The 18596-nt window shown below is 40.7% G+C and overlaps 1 protein-coding gene across 1 annotated transcript in view; it reads left to right on the top strand.

Moving 5' to 3' along the window:
* Positions 1 to 18596, top strand: part of znf407 (zinc finger protein 407) — a 470331-nt gene that overhangs the window by 342123 nt on the left and 109612 nt on the right. Inside the window, exon 8 of the mRNA XM_080193920.1 lies at positions 926 to 1104. Coding sequence (XP_080050046.1) covers positions 926 to 1104 — 179 coding nt within the window. The remainder of the gene's footprint in view (positions 1 to 925; positions 1105 to 18596) is intronic.

Below are 18596 nucleotides of genomic sequence, written 5' to 3'. Positions count from 1 at the left end.
TTTTTTCTCAACAAAATCAATCTTGAAAAATTTACTAGCCTTGTTGAACTTGGCTTAGGTCTGGAATTAAGTGCAATGTTCCAACATAACGTGTTGATGAATTAACAGCTCGGCATGATCCCATAAGATCAAAGGGTCAAGTACTTGTGACTTCAGATGCAGTAGGTTGAGCCTCAGGAGTATCTGACCCGTCAAGTTGCTTCCTTTGATTGGAGAGCTTCCAACTAAGCCACTGGGTGGAGTGTCAGACGTTAAGGTGGTTATTCAGTATCTGAGGAAAAGTAGGATTGTGTGGTTGATGGCAAAAGCAGTCATAACAAAGGTTCAGGACACACATGGTTTTCACGTTTTGGATAGGGGAGAATTAGTGATAGTGTGAGGATAAAATGGGAATGAATGATGAGAACAAAACCATGTTAAAATAGTCAACCACTCTTCTCATTTTCCTCTCTTTTTTTAAAAAAATGCATCCTTTTTACAGTTTTGCATTCAGAGATTGTTCTTGAAATGTATGTTGACATGTAAATTGTTACTTTCGTTGCCAATGTTGCGTTCACTCTGTAACGACATCTTTTATCAGGCTTTCAGGTTCCAAACTATATATGCAAACCTAATCATGCCTAATAGTTGCAGTAGCCTTATAGTCAACATGATGGATATTTAGGTGACTTATGTATAATAATTGCCCTCCCTTGTTCAGCTTCAATTCTTGCAGCTCACTTCCTATTGGATCTGTCTCTCTCTGTCTTGCTTAAATTGCAGTAGTTTAGACTTGCATTTAAATAGACTGCTTTTGTTAAGGGTTATAAATGCTGAATCATCTACAAGACATACATCTTCTGAAAAGAATTAAAACATTAAGGTTGCAATTTTTTTAAAAAGTGCTGAAAGTGATTAAATATTCTTTTTGGAACAAACCAATTAGGTCGAACTGTGCTGAGAACATCCGCAAGCATATCCTACACACTGGCAAACATGAGGGAGTAAAAATGTACAACTGCCCCAAGTGTGAGTATGGAACCAATATCCCGTTGGAATTCCGCAACCATCTTAAGGAGCGTCATCCAGACATTGAAAATCCAGACCTGGCTTATTTGCATGCAGGTAAGACTCAACTGTGTTTGGAGTTCAAATCCTTCTCCTTCCTTGGACTGCTTATTGATGATCATGATGCACAATGGTAGGGTTACCAACTCCTGCATGTTTCTCTTGGAGGTTTTCAGTACATCACCTTCCTCTTACAAGTACCCCACCCCAGCGAAAGGACCTTTGCCCTCTCTGTAACACATTTAACAGCTAATAAACAAAGATGTCCAAAGGAAATGAGGATAAAATCTCCAATACACAATTCTCCAGTGATCTACTTTTCTTCAGAATGTGCTTCTAGCAGTGCCCAGGAAATTGACTTTCTCTTCCTGTGGACTCCAGGACAACCCTGGAAAGTTGACAACCCTGCACAGTTGGCATGCATGCAACATATCAGGGTATTAATGATGTCATTGTTGGTGTGTTAGGTCTTGATTTAATGTCAAGACATTTAATTTATTCAATGGTTCCAGCAGACAGCGGACTTCCTGTGTATCCCTGGTGCCAATCTGCCAAACCTGATCAAAAGGCCTGAGATCCAGATATGTTGAGTTGCCATGAATTTTCTGGATCAATATAATTCCCATATGGCTTCTTCTTCCTTATTTGCATTTTATTACTGTGACAACAAAAGGCTACACTCTCAGAAGAGTTTAGTCACCTTATTGCAACATGTGACGTATTTAAGAAAGGTGAGCAATACCCTAACCATTGTCTTTTTTTCACAAAAGAAGGAATAAACTAATCCCTAGAAAGCAAAACTTGGGTTTTTCTTCCCAAAATAACTGGTACAACTTGGAGATTGAGAATTAAAAGGTGTTTACATTTTACGGAACAAGTAAATGAATATTTAAGACAATTAAGAAATAATTAAGAAAAAATAAAAAGAAGACTAATGGGTGTTAAATTAGAGTTTTCAGCTCCAAGTATTCTTTCCCTCTCTCTCTTTCTAATATTCACTGATTTTCAGGATAAAGCCTTGTGCCATTGTTCATCTCATTGCATAGCTACCCAGCTGAATGACTTCATAGCCCAGGAAATAATAAATAAAGGCTGTTATTTGTGTTGGATTGATCCCTACAGTTTGACTGTAACCATGTGTTTGAGGCCAAGTTTTGGTGCTACTTTCTGCCAGTGTCCAGTAGGTGGGGGTGATGGCAGGAGTCCTTACTGTGTCACCAACCGGAGGTCTTATTGTATTACTAAAACAATCAGAGCATCATACTGCACTGTACCAATTTGCTGCATCAACAAATGAGAGGATGTGGATTCTTGTATGGGATTTCCCAAACAATGCACACTATAGCAAAGTGTGCAATGGCAGCCAGGAATGCTTCACAGTGAAGACGGATTACAGCAGAGAAAGGAAAGAACTTGCATTAATATAGAGCCTATTTCTATCTCAGGACATCTCATGACGTTTTGCAGTCAACAATGTACAATTGAAATGTAGTGAGAGTTGTAACATAGGAAAATGTGGCAGCCAATTTATGCATGACTAGCTCCCACAGACAAAAAGAAACATTGCCCAGATAATTAGTTTGGGGGCAATTAGTGAAATGTGGCGGAACACCTGTTTCTTTAAACATCTGGTAGGTCAGGTTTGCAGTTGTGTGGTATCCCTCCCTAACAGCAAATAATCTGCAAACACTCAATTCCACTCTGTAGACTGGCAATTGAAGGATAAGGGTAGAACCAACAATGACCAGGGTGCTGTATCCCAGCCATTGTCCATAACTTTCAGGTGAAGGATGGATCAAAAGTAAAATATGGAAGGACAGAAAATAATGCATCAACCAAAATGAAGATAAGAAAGAAGTAGACAACTAGCTTGGAGGATGTGTTCATGGAATACATTGGAGACAATTTTCTGTAACCTAGGGTGAGATTCTCCAAACTCATCTAGAGGACACAGCCTCAAGATAAGGGGGAGGTGGGGGGCAGTTTAGATCAGAGTTGAGGAGGAACTTCTTCACTCAAAGGGTGGTGAATCTCTGGAATTCTCTGCCCGTTGAAGTGGTGGAGGCTGCCTCGCTAAATATATTTAAGACACGGGTAGATAGGTTTCTGATAGACAGGGGAATTAAGAGTTATGGGGAGAAAGCGGGAAAGTGGAACTGATCCACTTCAGATCAGCCATGATCTTATTGAATGGCGGAGCAGGCTCGAGGGGCTAGATGGCCTACTCCTGCTCCTATTTCTTATGTTCTTATGTTCATCTATGGTTGCTCCACTGCCAACAAGAATGGAGAACCTGGCACTCAGCCAAAACTCCATTCACTGCAGTGGCACCAAAGAATGCCAGCTATGGGCGAGGTCAGAGATTTTCAGCAAATATTTTAGATCTAGTGTAATGAGGCAGTGTTAATTAGTATTCTTATAGTAAAGGATTATCTAGGGAAGAGTGATCATAATATGGCACATCTTCAAGTTAAGTTGGAGAGTAATATTGAATACAAAACTAGGGTCCTAGATTTAAACAAAGCCTATTGTGGAGGTATGAAGGGTGAATTAACTGAGGTAATTTGGGATATTAGGTTAAAAGATATGATGGTAGCAATGTGAACATTTAAATAAATATTTCATAGTTCATAGTGAATATACATTCTTGTGAGGAATTAAACTCCACTGGGGAAATAGAAAAAAATAAGGACAGCATTGGATGAAAAGATGCTCACAATGTTGACAAAAACGCAAACGGAGTCTGGAAATTAGGAGGTTTTAAAAAAAAAGCAAATGATGTTGAGGAAATTGATAGAGAAGGAAAATATAATGAATGTGAACTGGCAAAAAAAAACCAAATTGATTGTAAGAACTTTTACAAGTACATTAAAAAGATGAGAATGTTAAAGTAAACATGGCTTCCTTAGAGATGAAGACAGGAGAACTTTTAATGATGAATAAGGGAACAGTAAAGATGTTAAACATATATTTTGTCTGAGGACATAAAGAACATACCGGAAATTGTGAGGATCCAAGAATCTAATGGGAATAAGGTACTTTAAGCAATTAATATTAGTAAAGAAATGGCATTAGACTAAAAGCTGTCCAGTCCCATGGAAGTGATGGCCTATACCTTTTTATTTAGTAAAAGATGTCTGCAGAAATGATGAATGCATTGGTCATGATCTTCCAGAATGCCCTAGATTCTGGATAGTCCCCATGAGTTGGAAGTTGGCACATGTAACCCTGCTATTCAGGAAAGGATGGAACGAGGAAGCAGTAAACTATAGACCAGTTAACTTGATCTTGGTAGTTGGGAAAATTCTGGAATCTTGCTAATGACATGGTACTAGGACCGTAGGAAAATTGCAGTGTAATTGAACAGAGTAAACTTGGTTTCATAAAAGGGAAATCGTGTTTTTTCAAATCTATTATTAGAGTTTTTGAAGATCTAACAGAACAGATAAGAGGGAATAAATGGGTGTAGCATATTTTTCCTACCAAATTTAATAACCACACACTTAACTACATTAAACTCCCCCTGCCAAACTTTGCCCCAGTCACTTAATCTGTTCATATCCATTTGTAAATTTCTCATTTCATTATTGCAACTTACTATCCCACCTATTTTAATGTAATCTGTAAATTTGGCTATGATACCTATTATCCTTGCATCCAAGTCATTAATATAGATTGTAAATAGTTGGGTCCTGAGGATTGAATCCTGTGGCACCCCATGAGTTACATCTTGCCAACTGGAGAAGGACCAGTTTATCCCGGCTCTCTGTTGTTCAGCTAATCCTCTATCCAAGCTAACTAATTACTCCTTATCGCATATGAACTAACCTAGTGTATTAACCTTTTATGTGGCACCTTATCAAAAACCTTCTGGAAGTCCAGACAGACTACATCTACAGGATCACCATTATCCACCTTGCTTATTACATCTTCAAAGAACTCTAGCAAACTAGTCAAACATGATTTACCTTTCATAAAACCACGCTGCCTATGATAGATTGCATTTTGATTTTTGAAATGCCCTGTTATTACTTCCTTTATCATGGATTCTAACAATTTCCTAATGACAGATGTTAAACTAATTGGCCTATAATTTCCCACATTTTTCCTCTCTCCCTTTTTGAATAAGGACATTATATTTGTATCTTCCAATCCACCAGAACCATTCTGCATCCAGGGAATTTTGGAATATTGTAACCAATGGATCTACTATCTCCAAAGCCATTGCCTTTAAAACTTGAGGATGTAGGCCATCAGGCTGTGAAGACTTGCCTGCCTTCCATCTCAGTTATCTCAAATATTTAACCAAAAAACTTTTTTTTTTGAACTTGTAGCTTTATTAGTTACTGACTATACTGTCACTTCACACAGGTTAGTTTCTTCTCAGTTGAAAATTTAGTTTTCTTCTCGACTGTAAGTATGATTGACAGCTTGTTACACAAATCTGTCAAGAAAAAAGTCATAGTATTTATAGAATGTGCCTTAAATAAAATGTGCACCTGGAAAAAGGTTTGAACTCTTGGGGAACAGAGAGAAATACTATTGTTGTGCCATCTGCTTGTCTTTCTGCCTGCAGTTAAGTATATATAAAGCTTCAGTGTTATTGCAAGAATACTACTTATATCCACAAAATCAAAATGTACGTCTCACTGGGTAGAACTCCAATCAGTTTTAATATCCCATGTTTTTCCTCACAATGTTGATGATGATAAATTTTGTAGAGATAAGAAATCTAACACCAAACCAAGTTGCACTTGATGTGAAAAAGTCACAACATTACAAACCCTTTATCCTACTTAGAAAATTATGATAAATTTGAAAATCACTGCAGTGGTGCTGAAAGGTACAGTTTTTGCAAATTAGTATTGACAGCTGGGGTACCATTTGACAAATGAACAGGCCATTTGGCTCAATAACTCCACAGCAGTGCTAATGCTGCACACAATTCTTCTCTGAACCCAACCCCCCAACCGCTTCATCTCATCCCCTTTTGATTCCTTTCTCCCTCAACCGGGGAGTTTCTGGGTAAAGAAATTCCTTTTGAATTCTTTATTGTGTTTTTCAGTATTTATCTTGTATTTATGGCCCCCCAGTTCTGGTCTCCCACGCAAGTGGAACTATGAAGCAGAATTTAATGCTCTGTGGCTAGTTTGGTGATGGAAACTCATATAATCAGATGGAGTGGGGACCCCGCTCCCTTTCCACTATCACCCCATGAAATCCATAGTGGGAAGGCCCTGTTGATGGCCATCTTGCCCCACAATGAATCTGAAGACCCTAAGTGGGAAATTAAGACTCAGGTAAGGACTTCTTCATGCTGCCGGCGATACTAATCCAGGGAAAAACACAGCAAGCAAACCCATGCGGTGTTGCTTGTGGGTTCTTGATAGGGGTCCGTTGTTCAAAGGTTGTCAGTGCCTGTTCAAGAGATCTCACATCAGGAATGTGATGGAGCTGCTGAGAACCATCCCTTTGCCCTTGCTGCCAACCCCATCACCTCCCCATCACTACCCCCCACCGTGTGACCCCATTCCCACTATAACTCACCTGTGCCTTGATCCTGACAAACCTGGGCTATGGCTGGTATGGTAGCATCAGCAGCCATTGGATCCGTGGTGGCGCTGGTGTTCAAAAGAACTGCCAGCCTCTGATTGGGCAGCAGCTTTTGGGGGTAAATATCGAGAGGTCCTTGATCCCAATGAAGGCATGATGCTGTCTAGTTAAATGCCTGAGTGGCACTTATTCAGTAGGTCTTCCCTAAAAGTGGCAACCCATGGTTCCCTTGGCCTCATTAAATACTGCCTACCTTCTCTACACCTACTCTACCACACCTACCCTTCAATAATCTATCAGGTCATCCCTTGGCCTTCTCTTTGCGAGAGAAAAGAGCATCGGCTATTCAGTTTTTCCTGATGGGCAGTACCCTCTCAATACTTTCAAACTCTAACAGATTAACATCACGAGGATTGTTCTGAATTGATGTGTGCAATGAAATCTTTGTAACGCAAAATTAATTGAGGATTGATCTTTTCAGGTGAAGTGTGCTACCTCGTTCGCTTATATTGAACATCATACTTGTAAGTGAACTTAAGGGCCCAATTTTAGCTCCGTGCTATTGAATGAGTTAAAATCAGGCCCTTGTTAATATAGACGTTATTTGCTGTAAAAATATTTTCAGCCATGTTGTACCTAAGTCATTGGTGTCTGGTTATCAAGTGATACAATTGCAAGTTTCTGTTATCCTAGAAGTCACTAGTCAACTCTGCTACTGTATTTGTGAGAAATTACCAAGGACAGCATTCTTCAGATGGCAAAAAAAGTTGGTGGGGAAAATATCCCCGCTGTTGTCCCCAGCCCGTTAGTGGAACTGGCTGGGAGTAGGACTACTGCCCCTTGCTTGGGAAAAGTTCCCCTTCAGAAAGTTGCCTACCAGTCTGATTCGGGGGGCAAGTTTGTGCTGGTAGGGATCTCCTGGATGTGGGGAAAATCCTTGTGGGTGTGGGAGGCTTGGAAAAGAGGGTCCATGAAGCCAGCACAGGGTCTCACAGCTTCAGTGGTCTCAACATGCCACCACTCCCATTCACCGCCCCCGCTCCACCACCTCCGCTGTTGCTTGATCCCAGCCTTCTACCACCCCTGACCATTAATTGACCATTTAAGGGTCTTAAATGGGGCGAGGATAGGTGAGCTACCCTAAGTCTCACCTGCTCCCTGTAACATTGCAGATAGATTAGGGCAGATGGTAGGCAATAGGAAGGCTGCCTGGGATATTTTACCTCCTCACCCCTGATTGCAAACCCAATGACAGGACTTGTAAAAGATTCAGCAACATCTCCACGCCACGGTGCTACATAGATTGTTCCACTATCTTTCCATGTTTTACCTTTCCTTAGAATATAAAAACAGATAGCAAAAATTTCTACAAATATATAAAATGAAAAAGAGTGGCTAAAGTAAACATTGGTCCTTTGGGGATGAGAAGGGGGATGTAATAACTGGAAATGAGAAAATGGCTGAGACATTGAACAGGTATTTTATGTTGGTCTTCACAGTGGAAGACACAAATAACATACCAAACATTGATGACAGGAAGGCTATGGCAGGTGAGAACCAAGAAACTATCATTATCACGAAAGAGGTAGTGTTGAGCAAGTTAATGGGGTTAAACGTAGACAAGTCTCCTGATCCTGATGGAATGCATCCCAGGGTACTAAAAGAGATGGTGGGAGAAATAGCAAATGCACTAGTGGTAATTTACCAAAATTCGCTGGACTCTGGGATGATTCTCGCAGATTGGAAAACAGCAAATGTGATGCCACTGTTTAAAAAAGGAGGTAAACAAAAGGCAGGTAACTATAGGCCAGTTAGCTTAACTTCTGTAGTAGGGAAAATGCTTGAATCTATCATCAAGGAAAAATAGCGAAACATCAGGATATAAACTGTCCCATGGATAAGACACTGCATGGGTTCATGAAGGGCAAGTCATATTTGACAAATTTGGTGGAATTCTTTGAGAACATGACATGTGTAGTGGACATTGGGGAACCTGTGGATGTGGTGTATCTGGATTTGCAGAAGGCATTTGACAAGGTGCCTCACCAAAGACTGCTACATAAGATAAAGATGCACAGTGTTACAGGTAATGTAGTAGCATGGATAGAGGATTGGTTAATGAACAGAAAGCAAAGAGTGGGGGTAAATGTGTATTTTTCTGGTTGTTGATCAGTGACTAGTGGTCTGCCTCAGGAATCAGTGTTGGGACTGCAATTGTTTACGATTTACTTAGATGATTTGGATTTGGGGACCAAGTGTAGTGTGTCATGATTCGCAGATGACACTAAGATGGGTGGCAGAGCAAATTGTGCAGAGGATGCTGAAGGTCTGCAAAGGAATATAGATAATCTAAGTGAGTGGGCAAGAGTCTGGCAGATGGAGTACAATGCTGGTAAATGTGAGGTCATCCATTTTGGTAGAAATAACAACAAAATAGACTATTATTTAAACGGTGAAAAATTGCAGCATGCTGCTGTGCAGAGGGGCCTGGGTGTCCTTGTGCAGGAATCTCAAGGAGTTGGTTCGCAGGCGCAGCAGGTAATTAAGGTAGCAAATGGAATTTCGTCCTTCATTACGAGAAGGATGGAGTTTAAAAACAGTGTGGTTATGTTGCAGCTGTATGGGTTGCTGATGAGGCCAGACCTGGAGTAATGTATACAGTTTTGGTCTCCTTACTTGAGAAAGGATATACTGGCACTGGAGGCAGTGCAGCAGAGATTCACAAGGTTGATTCCGGAGTTAAGAGTGTTGGTTTATGAAGAGAGACTGAGTAGACTGGGGCTGTACTCATCTAGAATTCAGAATGAATGAGGGGAGATCTTATAGAAACATATAAGATTATGAAGGGAATAGATAAGATAGAAGCAGGGAAGCTGTTTCCACTGGCAGGTGAACTGAGAACACAAGGGCATAACCCCAAAATATTGGGAAACAGATTTAGGACTGAGTTGAGGAGGAACTTCTTCACACTAACGGTTATGAATCTGTGGAATTCCCTGCCCAGTGAAGCAGTTGAGGCTACCTCACTGAATGTTTTTAAGGAAAGGATAGATAAATTTTTGAGCAATAAAGGAATTAAGGGTCATGGTGAGTGGGCAAGTAAGTGGAGTGAATCCATGGAAAGATCAGCCATGATCTTATTGAATGGTGAAGCAGGCTCAGGGGCAAGAGGGCCTATTCCTGCTCCTAGTTGTTACGTCCTTATGTAAAGAGAAACTGTCTAATGTGGACATTGGATGTTACCTGGAATGATCAGTATCTTTTGCATATGTTGTACAGAATAACATTCTGATAACATTCTGAAGTGCACTGACTTGCGAGGTCAGTCAAAATCTCAATATATCATTACCCTGCATTTACATAGCACCTCTCAAAACTTCAGGTCCTCCCAGAGTGATTTCAGCTCATGACATTTACTTTTGACGTGTAGTCACTGTTGTAGCAGAGAAAACTAATGTGGTTCTGCATTAACCTACTTAAAAGACATTGGCATAATTCCAGACTGTATGTGGCTCATAACGTTTTCCCCTATGTCTGTGTGTCTTTTTGTAACTTTAAATGTAATTCTGAAATATTCATGTTAAAATGGGAGACTTGATTAATGCCATAACACTGCGACAGTTTCATCACGCAGCTGAAACTCTTCTTGCGTGTCATGCATTGCCTTTTTGTAAAAAAAATGTAATTAATATTGAATCTTTGCTAATCTACATTGATTATCTAATCAATCATTGATTCTTAGTTTAAAAAATGCAATGTATCACTGGCTTTTTATTGTATAAGTTGACAGGAGCTGATAAAGTATTGGTGTAGGAAGTGTCAGAAAAGGTTAATATTTATTGATTTTGCTTGCATTAAAACCAGTGTGGATTTTGCCTTCCAAGATGTATGGCCAGAAACTTTGGAGCGTAATGTAGCTTCCTGCATGTTGGTTATGCAAGCAGTTTCCTTGTGACTTATTGCAGCGTCGAAGCTGTGGAAGTAAAGAAAAAGGATGACAGATTCTTAAATAATAAAGAAAGGGTTACAAAATCCAGACCACCTGGGAACTGATTTTAGCATGCTGAAATGAAGCACAAGTGTACCACTTAAAAGCCGAATAACCCCTGGCATTGCATACGAGAGTCACATTTAGCCTTTTCATCCACTTAACTAGGTGCTATTGATCTGCAGAGGAGGGTTAAGCAGGTGATAGCTGGAACTGTGCATAGTCGAGGGCTATGCTACCTTACAGCGTAAAACATTCAACCAAGGAAAGATTTGTGATAGAATTAGTAAGCCGGCCCCATTGAACATGAAGATTTGAAAGGTCTACTATTAGCTAAAAAGCGGGCATTGGTTATTTTTTCTAAGGTATGCAGTCTGATGCTTTGAAGCCTGAACCTCTTGCTCTAACTGCAAAGTGTCCATGGGACAATGACGAGAGCACTGCAGCTTTTCATTTATCGCTATCACTATGCAGCTGTCAAAAGCCAGTAAATAATGTCATGGTGTGCATACGATAGCAAAGAAGCGCGCACACACAAAAAATCAAGCCCTTAGCTCCTTTCTTTTAAGACATTGGCAGATATACAGATTGAAATTTTACCTTCTCTGTCCGTGACACCCTTGTAACATGTCCCACCACAAGAGCTGCATAACACTGCTATCGATGTCCTACTTGCGCAGCGCATAAGGTGTAGCCTTGAAGGAAAAGTATTGCAAAGTCATTAAATGTTAATCAGCTAACCGCTAAATATTCCAATATTATTAGCCTTTTATTGTCAAGAACCGTGCAAATCCAATCAGTGATGATATGGAGTTGAGGGGCGAGAATTAGGTACAAATATGTGCAATTAAAATCATTCGCAATAAAATTAGACTTAGAATTCACATAAATCTATGTTTCCATAATTGGTGTCTGCAAACAGTGTGCATTAGTAATTGGCTTGCAAAACTACAGTTTTTAAGATTTCAAGAAATTGTCTAGCGCAACTTTCTATTTCCTTACAGCTGTTACCTGTGTAATGAAACGGAACTTTTCAACTTTGTGTAAAATGTGTTCAGTTCCTGTTGTCATATGTTCAGCCTCCCTATTTCTACTACTAGGACTATGACTTACATTCATATTGCGCCTTTATTGGGTGGCACAGTGGTCAGCACTGCTGCCTCACAGTGCCAGGGACTCAGGTTTGATCCCTGGCTTGGGTCACTGTTTGTGCAGAGTCTGCACATTCTCCCTGTGTCTGTGTGGGTTTCCTCCGGGTGCTCTGGTTTCCTCCCACAGTCTGAAAGACACACTGGTTAGGGGCATTGGCTATGCTAAATTCTGCCTCAGTGTACCCGAACAGGCGCCAGAGTGTGGTGATAGGAGATTTTCACAGTAACTTCATTGCAATGTTAATGTGGGCCTACTTGTGACACTGATCAATAAATAAACTTTGACCCTGTTTCGTTCACCTACTTTGGGCTGGCTGTAATTCCTCTGGAGCTCATACCATTTTGCATTGTCTGTGTCCTCCGTAGCATTTGCTGAACCAGTGAGAGTGGACAGAAAGCATTTAGCATTAACATTCACCTTTCTACCTTTATGATGTTAATGGAATGAGATGCTGAGTTATGGAAGATAGATTTTAATGAGTGTGGCACTTAGTCAAACAATAACTTTGTTGACACTAATATTGTCCGAGGCTGCTGAATTAAAATTTGCCCTAAAGGATTCCCATCGGCATGAATAATCTCAAAGATTACATTCATATAGCTGTGATCAAATTTTGTTTTGATAACACTCCTGTGAAACGCCTTGGGACATTTCACTGCTACAGGAGGTGCTGTATAAATGTACGTTGTTGCTGCAGTTACCTGTTCCTGAACATTGATGGTTGAGAAAAATGTTTGCAATATAAAATATTTGGCTCTCTTAGAAACAATTTAAATGAAGATGATTCTGCTTCCTAATTTTTTTAAGTGATAGGAACAGGGGTAGTTCATTCAGCGTTGAATTAGATCATGTCTGAACTGCATCTTAACTCCATCTACTCACTGATTACCCACAATTCAATAATGCTTTCCCATTCTGTGGTGCTATACACAAGATGCAGAGAAGTCATCCTTGCAAAGTAACACCTCAAATTAGCCTCTTATACGTCATAAGAGCCAACACACAGATTTCCGAAACAATTCTTTAATTGGGGGCCTAACAAGGTGCTAACTAAATGCAAGTTGGTGGTGTTTTTAGGGGAGACAAATAAATAAAACTGAAGAAAAAAACATACTGGAGAATAAACTCTCAAAGCCTTAGGTCAGGCAAGTTTCAAACTTAAGACATACTTTGTTACTGTTTGTGGGAGCTTGCTTTGCACAGATTGGCTGCCATGTTTCCTACATTACAACAATGGCACTTCTTCAGAAAAGTTCTTAAGGCATTGACTTTAAAGTGCTTTAGATTGCCCTGAAGTTGTGAAAGGTGCTATATAAATGCAAAATTTTCTTCTAACCTATTCCCTCTCCAGTCTTTCCCTCTGATGTCTGGCCATCATCTCTGACCAGCAGCAACCCTTCTCTTTGCCGGGGGCACAACAAAGATTGCTTGTACCTGGACTTTTTAATCTTCTTGCAAGGCAAATAGTCCTAATTGCAATGATCTGCCCATCAGAAAATGCACTGAGAGAAGCCTCTTTTTCTCATCAAGCTTAAAGTCTCATTACTGCCGACACTATTGTGTAAACATAATTTCAAAGTCCTGTACTACATTTGAAATTTCAGAACCTTATCCTGCACTGCAGATTATATAATCGCCCATATTGACAAATGTGGTCCATGGGTATTTGGAATAATCTCAAGTGTATTCTTTTTAAAATTACCTACAATGAAAAATGAACACCATTCCATCAGTTTAAATAATTTGTGATCTTGTGCTTTTTGATCATAAATCTCTTAACATTTCCCCAGTATTGACAGCTCCAAGGATATGCAATGAATCACAATTAAGCTTGCACTCCACCCAACAATTGTGAATTCGAAAACGGATTTATTTTCACAGTGGAAAAGTTGGAGAGGATTAGTCTTTTTTGTGCTGAACGCCAAACATGGGTTAAAGATGAACTTGAAATGGACTGTCCATCCGGATTGGGTGCAGAGGACATCTGTTTTGCAAGTCCTCACTTCTTCACCTGGACTCCAAACTCAGTTAAAAGAAAATTATACAAAGCAAACAACGCAGATGAAATAAAAACAGAAAGGGCTGGAAATATTCAGCAGATCTGACAGCATCTGTAGAAAGCGAAGTGGAGGTTAACGTTTTGCGTTTGTGACTGGAAGGTTAAGATTAAGGAATGATTTAATTGAGCTGTGAAAGGAACTGATATGGTCGAGAGGAACTCTTTCCTCTGGTGGCAGGGGGAGGGGGGAGAAGTCCTGTATAAAGGGACATCTGCTTAAAATGTGAGCTAGACCATCCAAGGGCGTCAGCAATCAGCAAAAGGAAGGTGGAAATCTGGACCCCTTTGCCCTACAAAGCGCAGTTCAGTCTATGCATTAGTTTTAAATTTTAGACTTGAGATTGATAGATTTTGGTTATTATTGCAAGGGGGTAAGGGTTACGGAGAAAAGCAAGTAAAAGGAGTTATGATACCGAGCAATTGTGATCTCTCTGAATGGCAGAATAGACTCAAGGGCCTCTTCCTGATCCTATGTTTCTAACCCAAGGTACTTAAAAGGAAACTGGATGAACAATGGGATTTTGAGCATTTTATGAGGAAGCTTTTATTGGTTTATGGAGATTTATGCTCACTTAAGGCTACATAAATTGGCAAAGCCCACATTGTGCGCTTAATTTAGGAACTTGAAATCAGGAACTGGCTGAGGAAAGTAGAGAAAAGGAGTTATCTCATAGGCTAAAATAGGCCACAAGCAAGGTGTGAAAGAAAACTGATAAATGGAAGTATGGTCATGGTGGAGGTATTTGCTTGTGTCAACCAGAGCCAAAGACAGTCCACTCCCAGTGTGAAATCTCCAAACACTTGGAAGGCTGCTGGGCCTTATCCTCTAATGTCCTGGCCTGCTACACTACTGTATCCTCTACAAAACAACCCCCTCCTCAGTAGTCCTAGACAGTAAGATACTAGCCCAGAAGCTGGAACCTCATTTTCTGTGGAGCCTCATTCTCTATGCTTTCAAGCCCTAGACTGTACCCCAAGACTCCATGAAAATCCTAATACTACTGAAACATGGAACTCTCTTCCCAATCCTCCCTGATCTAAACACTATCCTCTAATGCTGTCAGACCATGACGTTGTTCTACACACAGTACTGCCAGATTCCAGCACACTTTTCCTAATAATTTCGGATTCTGTAACCTATCCTGTAGCTCCTAGACACCCCTGTGGAGTGTTCCTGGACCTCCAGATAACCATTCCAGCTTTGAGGTGTCCAGATCACCAACAATCTGTCCTGGTCACCCACCGCCATCCCCACCCCCCCGCCCCCACCCCCAAACCCTCCCATGCCAACACTATAGTTAAGAAAGCCCACTAACGCCTCTACTTTCTCAGAAGATTAAGAAAATTTGGCATGTCAGCTATGATTTTCACCAACCTTTACAGATGCACCATAGAAAGCATTCTTTCTGGTTGTATCACAGCTTGGTATGGCTCCTGCTCTGCCCAAGATTGCAGGAAAGTACAAAAGGTTGTGAGTGCAGCCCAATTCATCTTGCAAACCAGCCTCCCATCCATTGATTCTGTCTACAGTTCCTGTTGCCACGGCAAAGCAGCCAGCATAACTAAGAACCCCTCGCACCCCGGACATTCTGTCTTCCATCAGGAAAAAAATACAAAACTCTGAGGTCACGTACCAAACTACTCAAGAACAGCTTCTTCCCTGCTGCCATCAGACTTTTGAAAGGACCTACCTTACATTAAGTTGATCTTTCTCTTCTTCCTAGCTATGACTGTAACACTACATTCTCCACTCTCTCCTTTCCTTCTCTATGAATGGTATGCTTTGTCTGTGTAGCATGCAAGTAACAATACTTTTCACTATATGTTAACACATGTGACAATAATAAATCAAATCAAATCTGGATCCTGAGAACTCAACGTATTGTTAGGCCTCAAGTCAGAGTTTTGGGTTTGCTTCCCATGGTTCACAGGTATCAGGAACACCAGCAATGCCAATGAAATGCTTCCCCTGATAATACTTGACATAGCTGCACCGTTCTGCTAAAATTTCCAAATCACTTGTGAGCTGCGTCTTGGCTATCTACCTGTTTGTGAGAGAAAGATCTTCATTTTTCTCAAAACACTTCTCTCTGTCAAGTATTGATATAACAATGTGAATGAAATAACTCTAAACAAGAACACATGCCCTTCAGCTCTCCAAGCCTGTTACTCTGTTAAACGATGGCTCAATTTTAGCTCAATGGCACTTGTCTACCTTTGGGCTACATCTCTTGTTGTCTTACCCCCAAAAAAAGTCAAGCTCAGTCATGAACATTCCAAACCCACCCTCTTCTGGAGACCATGTTCCAGATTTCAATTATCCTTGCATAAAAAAGTGAATCTTAGTTTCAATCTTTTAATTTTAAGATTCTCCTCTCTTGTTCTAGATTCCCTCACCAGAGGAAGTATTTTATCATTGCCTAACCTATTGAATCCCTTGATTATTTTAAACCCCTCGATTAGATCAATACTTAACTTCTTGAACTCAAAAGAACACAGACTAATTTACAAGAGCAAAGAAAAGTACAGCACAGGAATAGTCCCTTCGGCCCTCCAACCCCGTGCCAATCATGGTAATCTAGCTAAACTCAAAAGATCTTATGCTTTTACTTGGTCTGCATCCCTCTATTCCCTCTCTATTCATGTACCCATCCAGATGTCTCTTAAATGTTGCTAATGTGCCTGCTTCCACCACCACCTCTGGCAGCGTGTTCCAGACACCCACCACTCTGCGTGAAAAATTTCCCCTGTGCATCTCCCTTAAACTTTCCCCCTCTCACCTTGAACCTGTCCCCCTTGCAATTGACACTTCCTGTCTATGTCTCTCGTGATTTTGTGGACCTCTATCAGGTGTACAAAATTTAGGTAGGCAACTCTCATAATTCAAGCCGTGGTATAATTCTAGTTTAATCTGCACTGTACCCAATGAAATATATCCTTGCTGAGGCAGTATTGCAGATGAGGAGGACTAATTGGATAGTCTTTTCAGAAAGCAGACATAGACCAAATGGTCACCTACTGTGCTGTGGGATTCTATGGGGTCTGACCACAGCTTTGAATAATTGAATCATCATTTCTTCACTTTGAATTCCAGCACCCTTGAGGTAGAGACCAATGTGCCATTAATCAACACAGTCCCACAGGCCTTGTGGTGAATACATGGGCCTGTGAAATGTAAACAGAAACTGTGAGAAATGCACAACAAACACCATAACTTCTGACACGTTAGACAGGTTAACATAACTTCACTGCACAGAGTTGTGATTTTGATCCTAAACTCACATTCTGCTCGGCCTTTTATCAGTTTGATCCTCAACTGTGCCATTAGCTGAAGAAAATAACTGGTCTGAGCTGACAGCAGAGCAAGAACTATTTACAATATCAGCGACCACAGGGGCCAGGACGGAAAGTACAGTGTTTGGGTGTTGAATGGGAAAGCTGAAATCGTTCTGCAGATTCGCAGAAGGAATGTTTCTTTAAAGAAAGAACAAACTTGCATTTATGTAACACCTTCCACAGCCTTCGGACGTCTCAGAGTGCTTCACAGCAAATTCAATATTTTTGGAATTTAGTCACCTAAGAAATGGGTGGCACAGTGGTACAGTGGTTAGCACTGCTGCCTTATAGTGCCAGAGACATGTGTTCAATTCTGGCTTTGTGACTGTGTGGAGTTTGCACATTCTCCCCGTGTCTGTGTGGGTTTCTGTCAGGTGATCTGGTTTGCTCCCAAAGTCCAAAGATATGCAGGTTAGGTGGATTGGCCATGCTAAATTGCCCCTTAGTGTCCCAAGATGTGTCAGTGGATTAGCCATGGTAAATACATGGGGTTACAGGATATGGCAGGGTAAGAGGCCCTGGGTAAGATATACTGTCAGAGAGTCGGTGCAAACTCAGTGGGTCGAAAGGCCTCTTCTACAGTGTAGGAATTCTATGATTCTGAAGCCTGGCAGGCAATTTTCACACAGTAAGACCCCTAAATAACAACGTGACAATGACTACATTTTATTTTAGTGATGTTGATTGAGATTATAAGTATTGGTCAGGACACTGGTGGGAACTGCCTTGTTGTTCCTCAGATAGTGCTGTTGGATTCTTTATATCCATCAGATAGGACAGATGGAACATTGATTTAGCACCTCATCTTCGAACCTGCAATGTATTGCACTCCCTCAGTGCTACGTAGGGAATGTCAGCCCAGATCTTGTGCTGTAGTCTCGACAGAACATGCAACCTTCTGCTTCAGAAGCAAGGGTGCTACCCACTTAGTCATGGCTGACAATTTAACATCACACTCAGCAATTTAATAGATTTTCTGATGGACATTTGAAGATTTAAAGTGAATAGTTGAAGCAGGAGTCAGCAATTGCAATTAAATAACATTTAAACCAGTCCTTTTACTGTCTACATTTTTCTTTACTCACGTACTATTTTCTTTTATTCTCAAACCATTGTCATAGTCCTAAAAAAGATTTTCTAAAGCTCTTTCACAGGATGTGGATGTTGCTAGCTAGGCCAGTCAGTGTTTTTTTTACCCTTGAGAAGGTGGTGGTGAGGTGAGCTGCCTTCTTGAATTGCTGCAGTCCATGTGTTGTATGTGCACCTCACAGCACTGTTACGGAAGGAATTCCAAGACCTTAATCCAATGGCAGTGAAGGAATGGGGAGGCAATAGCCTAGTGGTATTATTACTAGATCATAAATCCAGAAACTCAGCTAATGCTCTGGGGACCAGGGTTCAAATCCCACCACAGCAGATGGTGGAATTTGAATTCAATAAAAAAGCCTGGAATTGAGAATC

Source organism: Carcharhinus amblyrhynchos, chromosome 8 (assembly GCF_965287045.1).
Source record: "Carcharhinus amblyrhynchos chromosome 8, sCarAmb.v2.hapA, whole genome shotgun sequence".
Classification (NCBI taxonomy): domain Eukaryota; kingdom Metazoa; phylum Chordata; class Chondrichthyes; order Carcharhiniformes; family Carcharhinidae; genus Carcharhinus; species Carcharhinus amblyrhynchos.
Note: the sequence above shows the minus strand (reverse complement) of the source record. Positions and strands in the feature narration are given on the sequence as shown.